This window comes from Ranitomeya imitator, chromosome 1 (genome assembly GCF_032444005.1).
Source record: "Ranitomeya imitator isolate aRanImi1 chromosome 1, aRanImi1.pri, whole genome shotgun sequence".
In the NCBI taxonomy this organism is placed as follows: Eukaryota; Metazoa; Chordata; class Amphibia; order Anura; family Dendrobatidae; genus Ranitomeya; species Ranitomeya imitator.
Genome location: NC_091282.1, coordinates 504491162 through 504505899, shown reverse-complemented (window position 1 = coordinate 504505899; position 14738 = coordinate 504491162). Strand labels below are relative to the sequence as shown.

At 43.9% G+C, this 14738-nt stretch overlaps 1 protein-coding gene across 1 annotated transcript in view; it reads left to right on the top strand.

Moving 5' to 3' along the window:
* Nucleotides 1–14738, top strand: part of RIGI (RNA sensor RIG-I) — a 160375-nt gene that overhangs the window by 57003 nt on the left and 88634 nt on the right. Inside the window, exons 6-7 of the mRNA XM_069766397.1 lie at nt 7415–7522; nt 13218–13268. Coding sequence (XP_069622498.1) covers nt 7415–7522; nt 13218–13268 — 159 coding nt within the window. The remainder of the gene's footprint in view (nt 1–7414; nt 7523–13217; nt 13269–14738) is intronic.

The following is a 14738-nucleotide window of genomic DNA, read 5'->3' as shown; positions in this document are numbered from 1 at the left end:
TATGGAATATGTACCCGGTTGTGTGTGCACTAGGCAATGAAGCCTATGCTCCCTATTTAATATGTACCCGGTTGTGTGTGCACTAAGCAATGAAGCCTATGCTCCCTATTGAATATGTACCCAGTTGTGTGTGCACTAGGCAATGAAGCCTATGCTCCCTATTGAATATGTACCCAGTTGTGTGTGCACTAGGCAATGAAGCCTATGCTCCCTATTGAATATGTACCCGGTTGTGTGTGCACTAGGCAATGAAGCCTTTGCTCCCTATTGAATATGTACCTGGTTGTGTGGGCACTAGGCAATGAAGCCTATGCTCCCTATTGAATATGTACCCAGTTGTGTGTGCACTAGGCAATGAAGCTTATGCTCCCTGTGGAATATGTACCCGGTTTTGTGTGCACTAGGCAATGAAGCCTATGCCCCCTATTGAATATATACCCGGTTTTGTGTGCACTAGGCAATGAAGCCTATGCTTCCTATTGAATATGTACCTGGTTGTGTGGGCACTAGGCATTGAAGCCTATGCTCCCTATTGAATATGTACCCGGTTGTGTGTGCACTAGGCAATGAAGCCTATGCTCCCTATTGAATATGTACCTGGTTGTGTGTGCACTAGGCATTGAAGCCTATGCTCCCTATTGAATATGTACCCGGTTGTGTGTGCACTAGGCAATGAAGCCTATGCTCCCTATGAAATATGTACCCGGTTGTGTGTGCACTAGGCAATGAAGCTTATGCTCGCTATGGAATATGTACCCAGTTGTTTGTGCATTAGGCAATGAAGCCTATGCTTGCTATGGAATATGTACCCGGTTGTGTGTGCACTAGGCAATGAAGCCTATGCTCCCTATTGAATATGTACCTGGTTGTGTGGGCACTAGGCAATGAAGCCTATGCTCCCTATTGAATATGTACCCAGTTGTGTGTGCACTAGGCAATGAAGCCTATGCTCCCTATTGAATATGTACCTGGTTGTGTGGGCACTAGGCAATGAAGCCTATGCTCCCTATTGAATATGTACCCAGTTGTGTGTGCACTAGGCAATGAAGCTTATGCTCCCTGTGGAATATGTACCCGGTTTTGTGTGCACTAGGCAATGAAGCCTATGCCCCCTATTGAATATATACCCGGTTTTGTGTGCACTAGGCAATGAAGCCTATGCTTCCTATTGAATATGTACCTGGTTGTGTGGGCACTAGGCATTGAAGCCTATGCTCCCTATTGAATATGTACCCGGTTGTGTGTGCACTAGGCAATGAAGCCTATGCTTCCTATTGAATATGTACCTGGTTGTGTGTGCACTAGGCATTGAAGCCTATGCTCCCTATTGAATATGTACCCGGTTGTGTGTGCACTAGGCAATGAAGCCTATGCTCCCTATTGAATATATACCCGGTTGTGTGTGCACTAGGCATTGAAGCCAATGCTCCCTATTGAATATGTACCCGGTTGGGTGTGCACTAGGCAATGAAGCCTATGCTTCCTATGAAATATGTACCCGGTTGTGTGTGCACTAGGCAATGAAGCTTATGCTCGCTATGGAATATGTACCCAGTTGTTTGTGCATTAGTCAATGAAGCCTATGCTTGCTATGGAATATGTACCCGGTTGTAGGTGCACTAGGCAATGAAGCCTATGCTCCCTATTGAATATGTACCCGGTTGTGTGTGCACTAGGCAATGAAGCCTTTGCTCCCTATTGAATATGTACCTGGTTGTGTGGGCACTAGGCAATGAAGCCTATGCTCCCTATTGAATATGTACCCAGTTGTGTGTGCACTAGGCAATGAAGCTTATGCTCCCTGTGGAATATGTACCCGGTTTTGTGTGCACTAGGCAATGAAGCCTATGCTCCCTATTGAATATATACCCGGTTGTGTGTGCACTAGGCATTGAAGCCAATGCTCCCTATTGAATATGTACCCGGTTGTGTGTGCACTAGGCAATGAAGCTTATGCTCGCTATGGAATATGTACCCAGTTGTTTGTGCATTAGGCAATGAAGCCTATGCTTGCTATGGAATATGTACCCGGTTGTATGTGCACTAGGCAATGAAGCCTATGCTCGCTATGGAATATATACCAGGTTGTGTGTGCACTAGGCAATGAAGCCTATGCTCCCTATTGAATATGTACCCGGTTGTGTGTGCACTAGGCAATGAAGCCTTTGCTCCCTATTGAATATGTACCTGGTTGTGTGGGCACTAGGCAATGAAGCCTATGCTCCCTATTGAATATGTACCCAGTTGTGTGTGCACTAGGCAATGAAGCTTATGCTCCCTGTGGAATATGTACCCGGTTTTGTGTGCACTAGGCAATGAAGCCTATGCTCCCTATTGAATATATACCCGGTTGTGTGTGCACTAGGCATTGAAGCCTATGCTCCCTATTGAATATGTACCCGGTTGTGTGTGCACTAGGCAATGAAGCCTATGCTTCCTATGAAATATGTACCCGGTTTTGTGTGCACTAGGCAATGAAGCTTATGCTCGCTATGGAGTATGTACCCAGTTGTTTGTGCATTAGGCAATGAAGCCTATGCTTGCTATGGAATATGTACCCGGTTGTGTGTGCACTAGGCAATGAAGCCTATGCTCCCTATTTAATATGTACCCGGTTGTGTGTGCACTAAGCAATGAAGCCTATGCTCCCTATTGAATATGTACCCAGTTGTGTGTGCACTAGGCAATGAAGCCTATGCTCCCTATTGAACATGTACCCAGTTGTGTGTGCACTAGGCAATGAAGCCTATGCTCCCTATTGAATATGTACCCGGTTGTGTGTGCACTAGGCAATGAAGCCTTTGCTCCCTATTGAATATGTACCTGGTTGTGTGGGCACTAGGCAATGAAGCCTATGCTCCCTATTGAATATGTACCCAGTTGTGTGTGCACTAGGCAATGAAGCTTATGCTCCCTGTGGAGTATGTACCCGGTTTTGTGTGCACTAGGCAATGAAGCCTATGCCCCCTATTGAATATATACCCGGTTTTGTGTGCACTAGGCAATGAAGCCTATGCTTCCTATTGAATATGTACCTGGTTGTGTGGGCACTAGGCATTGAAGCCTATGCTCCCTATTGAATATGTACCCGGTTGTGTGTGCACTAGGCAATGAAGCCTATGCTCCCTATTGAATATGTACCTGGTTGTGTGTGCACTAGGCATTGAAGCCTATGCTCCCTATTGAATATGTACCCGGTTGTGTGTGCACTAGGCAATGAAGCCTATGCTCCCTATGAAATATGTACCCGGTTGTGTGTGCACTAGGCAATGAAGCTTATGCTCGCTATGGAATATGTACCCAGTTGTTTGTGCATTAGGCAATGAAGCCTATGCTTGCTATGGAATATGTACCCGGTTGTGTGTGCACTAGGCAATGAAGCCTATGCTCCCTATTGAATATGTACCTGGTTGTGTGGGCACTAGGCAATGAATCCTATGCTCCCTATTGAATATGTACCCAGTTGTGTGTGCACTAGGCAATGAAGCCTATGCTCCCTATTGAATATGTACCTGGTTGTGTGGGCACTAGGCAATGAAGCCTATGCTCCCTATTGAATATGTACCCAGTTGTGTGTGCACTAGGCAATGAAGCTTATGCTCCCTGTGGAATATGTACCCGGTTTTGTGTGCACTAGGCAATGAAGCCTATGCCCCCTATTGAATATATACCCGGTTTTGTGTGCACTAGGCAATGAAGCCTATGCTTCCTATTGAATATGTACCTGGTTGTGTGGGCACTAGGCATTGAAGCCTATGCTCCCTATTGAATATGTACCCGGTTGTGTGTGCACTAGGCAATGAAGCCTATGCTTCCTATTGAATATGTACCTGGTTGTGTGTGCACTAGGCATTGAAGCCTATGCTCCCTATTGAATATGTACCCGGTTGTGTGTGCACTAGGCAATGAAGCCTATGCTCCCTATGAAATATGTACCCGGTTGTGTGTGCACTAGGCAATGAAGCTTATGCTCGCTATGGAATATGTACCCAGTTGTTTGTGCATTAGGCAATGAAGCCTATGCTTGCTATGGAATATGTACCCGGTTGTGTGTGCACTAGGCAATGAAGCCTATGCTCCCTACTGAATATGTACCTGGTTGTGTGGGCACTAGGCAATGAAGCCTATGCTCCCTATTGAATATGTACCCAGTTGTGTGTGCACTAGGCAATGAAGCCTTTGCTCCCTATTGAATATGTACCTGGTTGTGTGTGCACTAGGCAATGAAGCTTATGCTCGCTATGGAATATGTACCCAGTTGTTTGTGCATTAGGCAATGAAGCCTATGCTTGCTATGGAATATGTACCCGGTTGTGTGTGCACTAGGCAATGAAGCCTATGCTCCCTACTGAATATGTACCTGGTTGTGTGGGCACTAGGCAATGAAGCCTATGCTCGCTATGGAATATGTACCCGGTTGAGTGTGCACTAGGCATTGAAGCCTATGCTCCCTATTGAATATGTACCCGCTTGTGTGTGCACTAGGCAATGAAGATTATCCTCTCCATTGATTATATGCCTGGTTGTGTGTGCACCAGGCAATGAAGCCTATGCTCCCTATTGAATATGTACCCGGTTGTGTGTGCACTAGGCAATGAAGCCTATGCTCCATTTTTAATATGTACCCGGTTGAGTGTGCACCAGGCAATGAAGCTTATGCTCGCTGTGGAATATTTACCTGGTTGTGTGTGCACTCCTGTCTTCTGAGCTGCTCAGCATACCTCTCGGGGGGGTGGGGGGGGGGGGAGTTTTGAGCGATCAGTAGTGGTCTCATCTCAGTATTGTGACCCCTACCGATATGTGCTTGTAATTATGAGTGCAATCTATTATTTAAAAAATAAAAACATTATAAAGGTTTAGTTACCTTACTTTTTAAGCAACTTTACATTAAAGCTCGAGGTCAGAGTGTGAATAGAAGGTAATATTAATTTTGCCTTCTTGATCTCAGTTTACACCGTGCTTAGTGAGTGCCAGGTCCATGTTGGTCAAATAATCTCTTGGGTCAGTTGTGGTGTGTCATTGCCCTTACAGTAACAATTGTAAAAGGAGATAGTATATGCGTTGTAGAAAAAATAATTGGACTTTTCTAAGCTTTTGGGAGTTTGAAGAGAAAAAAAAAAGGGACGCAAAAAATATATATACTCGTGTATAAGTCGACCTGAGTATAAGCCGAGGCACCTAATTTTGCCTCGAAAAACTGGGAAAACTTATTGACTCGAGTATAAGCCGAGGTATGCATTGTCCTCTTGTCACTATTCTGGTATGCGTGGCTCCTCATCCCCCATACTTGTATGCGGGGCTTCTTATTACCATCCTTGTCTGCATGGCTCCTTAATCCCATCCTTGTCTGCATGGCTCCTTATTCCCATCCTTGTCTGCATGACTCCTTATTCCCATCCTTGTCTGCATGGCTCCTTATTCCCATCCTTGTCTGCATGGCTCCTTATTCCCATCCTTGTCTGCATGACTCCTTATTCCCATCCTTGTCTGCATGACTCCTTATTCCCATCCTTGTCTGCATGGCTCCTTATTCCCATCCTTGTCTGCATGGCTCCTTATTCCCATCCTTGTCTGCATGGCTCCTTATTCCCATCCTTGTCTGCATGGCTCCTTATTCCCATCCCTGTCTCCATGGCTCCTTATTCCCATCCTTGTCTGCATGGCTCCTTAATCCCATCCTTGTCTGCATGGCTCCTTATTCCCATCCCTGTCTCCATGGCTCCTTATTCCCATCCTTGTCTGCATGGCTCCTTAATCCCATCCTTGTCTGCATGGCTCCTTATTCCCATCCTTGTCTGCATGACTCCTTATTCCCATCGTTGTCTGCATGGCTCCTTATTCCCATCCTTGTCTGCATGGCTCCTTATTCCCATCCTTGTCTGCATGGCTCCTTATGCCCATCCTTGTCTGCATGACTCCTTATTCCCATCCTTGTCTGCATGACTCCTTATTCCCATCCTTGTCTGCATGGCTCCTTATTCCCATCCTTGTCTGCATGGCTCCTTATTCCCACCCTTGTCTGCATGGCTCCTTATTCCCACCCTTGTCTGCATGGCTCCTTATTCCCATCCTTGTCTGCATGGCTCCTTATTCCCATCCTTGTCTGCATGGCTCCTTAATCCCATCCTTGTCTGCATGGCTCCTTAATCCCATCCTTGTCTGCATGGCTCCTTAATCCCATCCTTGTCTGCATGGCTCCTTATTCCCATCCTTGTCTGCATGGCTCCTTATTCCCATCCTTGTCTGCATGGCTCCTTATTCCCATCCTTGTCTGCATGGCTCCTTATTCCCATCCTTGTCTGCATGGCTCCTTATTCCCATCCTTGTCTGCATTGGCTCCTTATTCCCATCCTTGTCTGCATTGGCTCCTTATTCCCATCCTTGTCTGCATGGCTCCTTATTCCCATCCTTGTCTGCATGGCTCCTTATTCCCATCCTTGTCTGCATGGCTCCTTATTCCCATCCTTGTCTGCATGGCTCCTTATTCCCATCCTTGTCTGCATGGCTCCTTATTCCCATCCTTGTCTCCATGGCTCCTTATTCCCATCCTTATCTGCATGGCTCCTTATTCCCATCCTTGTCTGCATGGCTCCTTATTCCCATCCTTGTCTGCATGGCTCCTTATTCCCATCCTTGTCTGCATGGCTCCTTATTCCCATCCTTGTCTGCTTGGCTCCTTATTCCCATCCTTGTCTGCATGGCTCCTTATTCCCATCCTTTTCTGCATGGCTCCTTATCCCCATCCTTTTCTGCATGGCTACTTATCCATATCCTTGTATGTATGGCCCCCGTGAGAAAAGCATAAAAAATATATATATATATATATATGTATATATCCTACTTAACTTTCCTTCGTGCCCTCTCGTTCCGGCTTCCAGCAGCTCCTGTGGCCAGGTGACCATGTGTCACAGCTCATTAACATAATAAATATTCACATTTCCACTCCCATAGGCGTGGAGTGGAATGCTGCGAGTGCGCGCAGGGAAGGTAAGTAGGATGTGGGGGGGTTTTTTGTGTTTTTTTTTTTTTTTTTTAATCCTGGAAGCCGGCGGCTGTAACTGTGGGTGCTATAAGAGAAATAAATATTAATTGCCAGTGCAGTGAATATTAATTTCTCTTTAGCAGCAGGGCATGGGCTTTAGCCACAGCCACCGACTTCTGCCTCTGACCTGCCGCTCCCCCTCCCCTACTGTAAACTGGGACAGTGACTCATGTATAACCCAAGAGGGGGAATTTTCAGCACAAAAAATGTGCTGAAAAACTCGGCTTATACATGAGTATATACAGTATATCAATTAAAGTCACTGCAAAACACACCCATTGTGAAATGTAATATTGCAAATTTTAAAAATGCTCCCCAACCAAATTGGTATTCGCGATATAATGTTTTTATTTTCTCTTTCTTTGTTTCAAGATTGTCCCAGTCCTGCCGATGAACCGATGGAGGAGTCGGGAGAAGAAAATAGTGTTCTTACAGTCCAGTTCACAGAAGAGGCAGAGTCTGATGACTGTTTTCAGTCAGGTGATTGATTTAAGGAGTATTTGTTATGTGAGATAGCGCTTACTGCATGTGTTGGGGGACACTCACTTAGGATTCAGTCACACAGGCACTTTTTTTCACAAAAACAGTCCATGCGGTTTATTATGCAGTCATAAACCGGGTTATGCACAGTTCATTATAAACTTCATAGAACACAATAGGCACCAACTGGTGACATGAAGTTGCAGCTTTAACTTAGATATTTCATATACAGCTTTAACTCACAGACACTAAACATGCTGGACCTCTCACTTCTTCCAGTTACCGTGGGTGACCGTACGCCGAGCAGTTCATCAATGTCCATGGTGCACAACAAGCACCAACAGTCTTTTCCACTGGCAGATACTTCTCTGTCGTTATGATAGCCCCCTTCCCGAGTGTTATCTTTCTGGATCTCCGGCTCCACACACTGACCTCCTGTCAGTCCACTCTCCTCCAGGGAAACTGCCGAAGTGGGATCACCAACTTGCCTGACAGGCACACATCAGTTAATCCAGATTCTCAAACAGGCTGTAGCTCCCCCAATGCAGTGCCATCACAGACTCTGCATACACTCCTTCCCATGTGCTCTTCAGGAAGTCCTACTCCCAGGACTTCCAACACAGGCCACTGCGTGTGCTGTTCAGGACATCCGTCCCACCTGGGACCGTCCAACACACAAGTCTCTCAGTGCGCTTTATCAGGGATCCGATCTTACTCCCAGGATCTCCCAACACACAGGTCTTCAGACCCACGACCTCTCAGTGCGCTTTTCAGGGATCCGGTCCACACACAGGACCTCCCAACACACAAACCTTCCAGGATCTCACACTCTCCATTACAGAGAACATTCAGGTCCATACACAGGAACCATGTGACCCACACCCTGGTCACATTATGTAGTTGTAACCACTCCCATAGATGGGAGGGGTGTGTGTGTGTGTGTCTAGTTCGACCCGCCCAGCTCTCATAACTAGCCCTGTAAGCCTCCCTTCACAACTATACAATCACTTGTGGGACTACAGGTCCCAGAACAACATTACTTCAGGCTTACAGCGCAGACTCCCTCTGCGACACATATCGGCCATTTACAATTCAACAAGTCACTGTTTCACTATCATTATAACCACAGATACACCTCCATGCATATCTCGATTAGCGCACACAGCGCCCCCTAGCTGTAACAGGGGTCACTGCATCACAGTTAGTATAGAAAATAATACTTCTGTCTTTCCAAGGGTCGACATTTTTCTATCTGCTTCTTTCTGTGCTTATTCTGGTATTCTACCATTTGAGTTGTAGGTATATTAAGTTGTATATTATATAAAAACACATTTATTAAAATGCTTGCATTCATTGCTTGATATGGAATATACATTTATTGGTAATGCATTAGCTATATATTCTTTCTTTCTTTAAGACCACAAGGTAAAACTGCCTTTTTTTCTCATTATTTTAAAATGTGTTCTTTGTTGTTTTTTTTTGTTGTATAAATCAAGTTTATTAAAGCCAATAAACAATACAAACAATGAAACAGTGCTGAAACATAGTTATTAAACTCAACTTGGTACCACCCATAGATCATACATAAAGATAAAGTCTCAGCAAATTCTAGATGCAATTGGCCAATGCCAACGATGACACTTTCAAATTAGCGATAATACTTTACATCGTTAAAACATATAAACAGCCGCGAAGGCAATCAAGCATTACTAGCTATATTTAGTCGTTTATATTGGTAAAGAATGTCACTAGGTAGAAAAAATGTGTAGGAATAGAAAGAATTAAAGAAAAGGAAAGCGGGGAAGAAGAAAAAAAGAGATAAAAAAAAAAGGGGGGGGGGGAGGGGGAAGAGAAAGCGGATGAAGATAGGAGGGTACGCTAAGTATGAGGAATGCGACACCTCCCTCCGGGCCGATCCTAAGCCCCATATAGCGGAGAGAAAATCAATGAGTCACCAACATTGGCTTTAAGCCACGGCAGCAGGTTAGAGGATAGGGGCAGTAACCATTTAGCGGGCGCTACCATAGCGGCTCCAGATATGAATTAGGACCTAGACAGCCATACGTCCAACTCTGGAGTCTCCTTGAATACAATCCATGGAGCCCAGGTGTTAAAAAAAAAAAATAAGCCCCTGTGGATTCGCTTATTAGTTGTTCCATTCTGTAAATGTTGTTTAGTTCCGCAACAAAATCTGCGCCTGAGGGGTAACGATCCTGCTTCCAATATCTCGGAATCAAGTTCCTGACAGCCGTGAGAAAATGTCTGAGAAGACTCCTCTTAAAACCAGAGATCGACATGTCACACAGAGACAAGAGGGCTAGTTCCACCGTGGGCTGAATTTTGCGTATGGATAATTTATTGTGGAGATCGAAAACTAGCAACCAGAATTTCTTTATAGGTGGACAGTCCCACCAGATATGGACATAAGTCCCTTTTTCTGATGTGCATCTCCAACAAATATCCGGGAACATAGCGTGAACCCGGCAAGGGCATCTATACCACCTCGCCAGGACCTTGTAGCTCCTCTCCTGTGATACAGCCGACAATGAAGACCTAAAGGTGAACAGCAAGATCTTATCCCTATCCTCTAGGCACAATGAAATCCCCAAGTCACTCTCCCATCTTGAAAAATACGTTGGAAAGTATGAGTTGGGGTCTGGCTCTCTTGAAATAGATTATATAACAAGGAAACCTTCCGAGACGTGTTCTTTGTTATTTTAATGTTATTTTACATACACAATTATTGGGTTTGCCACATAAACCATAAGAAACAGTCTGGAGATGTTCATTGGATTTTATAAGAGTCAATCAACCTATAAAGCAAACCAAGATAGGACAAGAACAATATAGTGCCTCCTAACCCTAAACAGCCAATACCTATAGAAAAGTAGGAAAAATAGTAGGCTATACATTACTTATTACTGCATGGGATCTGTATTAATTAAATGATCTACCGTATATACTCGGGTATAAGCCGACCCGAGTATAAGCCGACCCCCCCCTAATTTTGCCACAAAAAAAAAATGGAAAAACTTAATGACTTGAGTATAAGCCTAGTGTGGGAAATGCAGCAGCTACCGGTAAATGTCAAAAGTAAAAATAGATTCCAATAAAAGTAAAATTAATTGAGAAATCAGTAGGTTAAGTGTTTTTGAATATCCATATTGAATCAGGAAACCCATATAATGCTCCATAAAGTTTATGATGGCCCCATAAGATGCTCCATATTAAAATATGCCCCATATAATCCTGCATAAAGGTTAATAATGGCCCCATAAGATGCTCCATAGACACATTTGCCCAATATATTACTACACAAATGCTGATTATGGCCCCATAAGATGCTTCATAAAGACACATGCCCCATATACCGTAATGCTCCACAAATGTTAATTATGGCCCCATAAGATTCTCCATAAAGATATTTGCCCCATATAGTGCTGCACAAACCTTGATTATGGCCCCATAAGATGCTCCATAAAGACACATGCCCCATATACCGTAATGCTGCACAAACGTTGAATATAGCCCCATAAGATGCTCCATAAAGATATTTGCCCCATATAGTGCTGCACAAACCTTGATTATGGCCCCATAAGATGCTTCATAAAGACACATGCCCCATATACCGTAATGCTCCACAAATGTTAATTATGGCCCCATAAGATGCTCCATAAAGATATTTGCACCATATAGTGCTGCACAAACGTTGATTATGGCCCCATACAGACACTTGCCCCATATAATGCTGCACAAATGTTATGGCCCCATAGATGCTCCATACAGAGACTTGCCCCATATAGTGCTGCACAAACGTTATGGCCCCATAGATGCTCCATACAGACTCTTGCCCCATTTTCTGTTGCTGCGATAAAAAAAAATCACATACTCACCTCTCCGTCTCTCAGACCCCCGGCACTTTCAATATTCACCTGATTTCGTTCCGGCGCCGCTCCATCTTCAGCGTCTTCTGCACTGACGTTCAGGCAGAGGGCGCGCTGTAACCACGTCACCGCGCCCACTGACCTGAGCGTCACTGCTGAAGACGGAGCAGTGCCAGATCGAGGAGCAGGTGAATATCGTGCAGCGAGGCGCTCCCCCTCCGGTTTTATACTCACCTGCTCCTGGTGCGGTGCACTCCCTGCTTCCCTGGCGCTGCTGCTTCTTCCTGTACTGAGTGGTCACCGTTACTGCTCATTACAGTAATGAATATGCGGCTTCACCTCTATGTGAGGTGGAGCAGCATATTCATTACTGTAATGAGCGGTACCATGTGACCACTCAGTACAGGAAGAAGCTGGGGCGCCAGGGACCGCTTCTGGAGCAGGTGAGTATGATTACACAGCCCCCGCTCCCCCTCCCCTGCCGACCCCTTTGTATGACTCGAGTATAAGCCAAGAGGGGGACTGTCAGCCCCCCAAAAATGGGCTGAAAATCTCGGCTTATACTCTAGTATATACGGTACTTGTCTGCTCACAGATGAAGCAGAAAATAATTCAAATATAGCCCAGCAAATAAATGACAAGTAAGCGTTGATGCACTACATGTAGTAGCAGGCACCATAGAACATGGAGAATATACCAAGATGTTCTGAACACACCACTAAAGCCTTAATTGCTTCTTCCAAGGGTGTAAATTCCATGGGAGAGTGTTCTAGACATAATGTGATCTGTGTAAGGGTTACTGCGTAGAGGGGGAGGAGGTAAGCTGTTAGCCTTCTGTGAATGGTGGGTACCGTGTTAGCCAGTAGATAGAAAAATATTTAGAATTGAGAGTCCTCAGTGGTTGATACCTTTTAATGGCTAACTGAAAATATGATAACAAATTGCAAGCTTTCGAGATTACACAGGCCTCTTCATCAGGCATAGACTAAAATAAATTCTGGAGAATCACATATTTATGCACAACCCAAGACCCCAATCAGAGGACAATAAAACATTCCTTATCTAAGAACTGGTCCAATATTTATGGACATAACTGTTTATCACTCATGGTAATTCTGCTTCATGTCACCTGTCTTATCCATGTTTTTTTTATTTTTTTTTTAATGCTATGTTGTGCATAAATATGTGATTCTTCAGAATTTCTTTTAGTCTATGCCTGATGAAGAGTCCTGACTAGTCTTGAAAGCTTGCAATTTGTTTCCATCTTTTCAGTTAGCCATGAAAAGGTATCAACCACTGAGGACTCTCAATTCTAAATATTTTTTAATTTAAACAGGTCATTTTCTGAAGACATTCACTTTAAAGATTCTAACCCATATTTCTGTTTTACTTATAGAAAAGATCTACAGAACACTCTATAAATTAAAAGAAAGCTGCTAAATATTTAGAATGAAAATTGGCGATGATTGGATAGACATAATGATTTATTTTCTAAATTTTGTCAGAATATTTAGTTGTAATGAAAACATACACTGAATTATTGAATGTATTTAATTGCGTATTTAATATTTTTTACAATTTTGATAAGGCATTAAAGCTGTTATCCATGGGTCAAAGAACCTTATTGTTACATCCACAATTATGAGCCGCTTACAATACATTGCACAGGATGGCAAATTACCTCTATTGATCTAATACAAATCTAACCAGTGCATTTTATATCGGAAATCTATAATTCTAGTTGTTTGTTTACTTCTAACTCTGTATGTCTAACAGTGTTATTTAATTTTTATTATCTTCTTCCATTTTAGCTTTTCCGGTGCTGTCCAACGCCAATAAAGTTGCAGGTCCCCATCTGATGAGTAAGTCTTAAAGCTTCTTGAAAGAAAATGGAAACCAGCGCAGTTACCAGTTCTTGTATAGAACTACTCATATAGCATTCTTCCGATGAAGAAATAGCCAAACACATGATCATGTCTGACACTTCCAGTCTGTATGTGTCACAAGTATGTCAGAGGCTGCAGACAGTCGCACTGCATCTGGCTGCAGAAGGTCTCAACTGTTGACCTTGCAGACTAGTGGCCACCTTCCCCCGCCTTAATGGTGTCACCTGGATCTTGCTTTTGGGAATTCCTTTTATTTTCTATTTGCACTTTCCTGTTGAGGCTTGGAGCTGCAGCAGTCTACTAGTGTCCTCTTTCGAGTTTGAAGGATGATGGTGTTTCTCTCTGAGTCTACTCAAGCTAAGTTTCCCCTTGTTTTGTGTATCCTAGCTGTCTTTACTGTTAGTGGGGTTCGACCAGTGTTTAGCCCTTCCTTCCCTAAGCAGGGCTTACCGCTAGGGTCTGAAAGGAACTAGGTATCCTGCTCGGCGATAGGTGCATAACCTATTTAGGTTCTGTTGTGGCAGACAGGGCGATGTTAGATCTGCCTAGGGGTCTCCACTCCCTGGCTTCCCTAGTGTTGGGCCCCCTCCCCTTATTTCTTTGTATTGCACTTAGTCTGTCTTATACTGTGCGTGAAAGTATGCTCACCTGACACTGATCTTGCATGGTTGCAGACTCTTTTTTTTTTTTTTTAAAGCCCTATTCAGGAGTGCTATGACTCCAGTGGGGAAGGAAAAAAAAAAAGGTACCAGTAATAGAAACATACATACATACATACAGTGCGGAAAAAAAGTATTTAGTCAGCCACCAATTGTGCAAGTTCTCCCACGTAAAAAGACGAGAGAGGCCTGTAATTGACATCATAGGTAGACCACAACTATGAGAGTCAAAATGAAAAATCAAATCCAGAAAATGACCCTGTCTGATTTGGCAAGATTTATTTTACAAATTATGGCGGAAAATAAGTATTTGGTCATTAACAAAAGTTAATCTCAATTTTTTGTTATATATATCCTTTTTTGGTAATGACAGAGAAACATTTTCTCTAAGTCTTCACAAGGTTGTCACACACTGTTGGTATGTTGGCCCATTTATCCTTGCAGATCTCCTCTAGAGCAGTGTGATGTTTTGGGCCTGTCGCTGGGCAACACGGACTTTCAACTCCATCCAAAGGTTTTCTATGGGGTTGAGATCTTGAGACTGGCTAGGCCACGCCAGGACCTTCATATGCTTCTTACGATGCAACTCCTTTGTTGCCCTGGTGGTGTGCTTGGGATCATTATCATGCTGAAAGACCCATCCATGCTTCATCTTCAATGCCCTTAATGATGGAAGAAGGTTTGGACTCAAAATCTCAAGATGCATGGCCCCATTCATTCTTTCTTGTACACAGATCAGTTGTCCTGGTCCCTGTGCAGAGAAACAACCCCAAAGCATGATGTTGCC